The 3773-nt window shown below is 34.9% G+C and overlaps 1 protein-coding gene across 3 annotated transcripts in view; it reads left to right on the top strand.

Moving 5' to 3' along the window:
- abca1a (ATP-binding cassette, sub-family A (ABC1), member 1A) overlaps nt 1-3773 on the top strand; it is a 38263-nt gene that overhangs the window by 11743 nt on the left and 22747 nt on the right. For all 3 annotated transcript variants that reach the window (XM_016506640.1, XM_016506641.1, XM_016506639.1), the window contains exons 9-10: nt 2588-2831; nt 2926-3065. In XM_016506640.1, the coding sequence (XP_016362126.1) occupies nt 2588-2831; nt 2926-3065 (384 nt within the window). The remainder of the gene's footprint in view (nt 1-2587; nt 2832-2925; nt 3066-3773) is intronic.

Below are 3773 nucleotides of genomic sequence, written 5' to 3'. Positions count from 1 at the left end.
AAAAAGTACCAGGTACCAGGTACTGTACCCAGTGGAAAACCCCCCAAAAGTGAACCGTACCGAGCCGTACCATGCAGTGGAAAAGCGCCATTTCACACACAAGTTTACGTTAAAAACACACGAGAGTTACAAAAACAGTCGGTTATGTCTGTGAAGGTAAACTGCTGGGAAATAAATCGCATGTTTATTTTAGATCTAAATAGTGTTCTGTGCTCGTCTGTGCAGCCAAAGACAGAACAGTTAGCATGTTCTGCTCAAACTTTTGCCATGTCATTAGAGCTGGTACACCATTTTCGCTTGCGAAATCAAAATGACGGCGCTGTGGGTGTAAACTTACAGAGTAAAGGGCGGTAATATTATAATGAGATCCCTTTGCCACGTCACTAGGGGAGCGAAATCAGACGAGCTCGTTTTCTCAGACGCTTGCAGAAAGAGGCTTACCAAAACAAAGTTACTGGGTTAATCTTTTTCACGTTTCCTTGGTTGGTAGATGCACCGGGGACCTGATTATAGCACTTAAAACCTGGAAAAGTCAGATTTTCATGATATGTCACCTTTAAAGTTTTATTTTTTTTGTTTTGTTTTTGTATTATTTTTTAAAAATGTCTATATAGTTTATATTAATTTTATTTGCAAATATAACATTTTTACAATTTAATTTTTTTTTATTTCACTTCACATTTAATTTATTTCAATTAATATATTAAATATAATATATATATGAATAATATATATAATAATACATAATATATATATTTTTATGAGTTTATTCCCTGTTGAAGTGAATGGGAATTTGTGTATAAGCAAATGAACTCGGCAGTAAAACTCTTTGTTTGCTTCTCAGATGTGTTGATGGTGATTTTGGGAATTGCACATGACAAAAGTGTTTACAGCCCTGTGAATCATATTGACTCATCTTTTGCAAACCTGACCGACTATAACTCACGCAAACGCTTTTGTAACACCACATAAAGCCATCCATTTACCTCATAAAATGAAAACGCTCTCATTATCATCAAACCATAATTCTCACAGCCAACTTTTTCCTCATGCATCCATTAATGTGAAGGAAATGTCACAAAAGAAAGTAGGTTATGGGCATCTGTTGTGCTCTTGAGGTCTCTTCCTGTTTCATCAGGAGAATGACCGATAGTAACCTCGTCCTCAGCTGGAATGCGTGAGCGTGTCACAGCAGCGCCTCTGTTCAGCTTGCTGTCGAGCAAGTGGCACAAGATACAGTTTTCATAAACTCCTATTTATTCCCCATCCATGCTCTGGATTACCCTGAAGACACTTACATTCATCTTCTATTTTTATACTTTTGCTAGGTTTTTAAACATAATTAACCATCATTATTTACTTGCCCTCACGTCGTTCCAAACCTGTATATGCCGTTTTGTCCGTAGAATGCAAAATTTATTTTTAATGAATATTCTCTCAAGTTTCATTACAGTGGTCCATGCGCTATATTCTAAGTCAAACGATAGTGTCATGTAGTGCAATTTAAGTCGTTATCTAATGAAAGTGAATGCAAATGAGAAGATTGTGAATGCAAATCCTCACACAAAGCTGCTGTATGGTTTTAGAAATGGTGAAATATGTGAACATTTCTCTTTTTGTGTTTCACATTAAAACAACAGTATATATCATGCGTCATACAATGGTGAGGAAATAATGACATAAGAAAAATAAAGAACAATGACTGCACAATTCAGACATCCAGGAGAAATTAGCATTTTTATGTATTATTATTATTATTATTATGTTTGGGTTTAGTCAGCATCGGTAACACCCTTCAGCTGACAGTGACAACACTTAATAATGACACCCTCTGACACATAGAGGTATAATGTCCCAAATGCAGGCAGGCACGTGGACTGCACTGCACACTTTAAGACTCAAAAACAAGACATGGAGGTTACTTTCAAACAAGATCATGTAATGGATAGTGAGTTTTAAAATGAATATTTGTCTCGCTCTTTCCTGAAGCAGCTCTAACAATGAATGACGTACTTTGAGAGAACTGAATAAACACAATCCAGGGTGCTGGGGTGTTTAAATTAGCTTTTCTCGACGTCAGACAAACAGTTTTAAGCAGTGCTTTAGCATAAGCAAACGTTCTGTGACGTTTGACGATCACGCAGTTCTTCGCTCATGCTTGCCCTGTGTCTTGTCGCATTTTCAATATTTTTTAATTTTAAATCTATAATAAATCATATAAAAGACAACTGGGTTCCAGAAGTAAATATTAATATCTATTGTTAATGTATACGTTAATGTGTATAAGAAATGTTTCTTGAGCAGCAAATCAGCATATTAGAATGATTTCTGAAGAATCATGTGACACTGAAGACTGGAGTAATGATGCTGAAAATTCAGCTTTAATATAACAGGAATAAATTACATTTTACAATATATTACAATAGAAAACAGCTATTTTAAATGATAATAATATTTCACAATATTACCATTTTTGATCAAATAAATGCAGCCTAAAAATCCTACCAACAGCATACTTTTCGATTTATACTGAAAATCAAGGACCAATTTTTGACTCTCTGATTTGATTTCTCCCATTATTTCTCAGCTTGTGAGTATGAAGAGCTGGCGGGACATGCGCAACGAGATCCTGTACCTGACGGGCAACAGCACGCAGTCCCCCAAGCACATGTACCAGGCCGTGTCCCGCATCGTCTGCGGTCATCCGGAGGGCGGGGGCCTGAAGATCAAGTCCCTCAACTGGTACGAGGACAACAACTACAAGGCCCTGTTCGGTAACTATGGCAACGACAGCGATAGCGAACCCGTCTCCGTTTACGACAACTCCTCCAGTAAGCAAAGCTGTATTTCTCTCTTTTCCCTCACTTGCAAATGCTAAATATTTCACAGACCCTGCTAAATTGTTGAAAAACCTCTTTTCTTTAGCGCCCTACTGCAACAGCATGATGAAGGGCCTGGAGTCAAGTCCCATATCCCGCATGATCTGGAGGGCTCTGAAGCCGCTGCTCATGGGGAAGATCTTGTACACCCCAGACACTCCTGCCACCCAGAGGATCATACAAGAGGTCAGGAGACGCTTATGAGTAAAACTAATCATGCTAAACTAGTGTTGCCCAGGTTTCTGTAAGATATGAACACACATACTCATTCTGTATTATTACTGTTTTTTTGTTTTTATTATTGTAAAGTCATCAGAACCAGTCTGACTTTATTAGTATTTACAGTATTATAGTATTTATTAATAATTTGAAGTAGCTTGAATTTTTTATGTTTTCATTTTAATTTTAGTTCAAGTTTTAATAATTTTGTAGTGTTATTTATTTATTTATTTATTATTTAGCTAGTTTTTATTTTGCTTATTTTTTGTAATTTTAGTCATTTTAGTTTAGTAACTTCAAAATTGTATTTTTGATTATAATTATTTTATTTCAGTTAGCTGCCAAGGCAAATTTTTACATTTTTCATTTAAGTTGTTTAAGTTTACATTTTTCAAGTGTACGTTTTTCATCTAATATTTAGATTATATTTTATTTAGGCTTTATTTCAATTAACGAAAACTATTTAAAAAAAATAGTTTTAGTATTAGTTAACAATAACAAAAGTGAAATAACACAGAAAATGGCAATAAAGGAATATGTAGTGACTGAAGCATGTTAAACAAATCAAAACTTATATTTTAACTTAATTTCATGTAATTGCATAATATGTGGACATAATTTATATTAATCTACGAAAGTAATTTAAGCAGAAACCTGTAGATCTATATATATATA

This window comes from Sinocyclocheilus anshuiensis, unplaced genomic scaffold (genome assembly GCF_001515605.1).
Source record: "Sinocyclocheilus anshuiensis isolate Anshui unplaced genomic scaffold, SAMN03320099.WGS_v1.1 scaffold274, whole genome shotgun sequence".
Taxonomy (NCBI): Eukaryota; Metazoa; Chordata; class Actinopteri; order Cypriniformes; family Cyprinidae; genus Sinocyclocheilus; species Sinocyclocheilus anshuiensis.
Note: the sequence above shows the minus strand (reverse complement) of the source record. Positions and strands in the feature narration are given on the sequence as shown.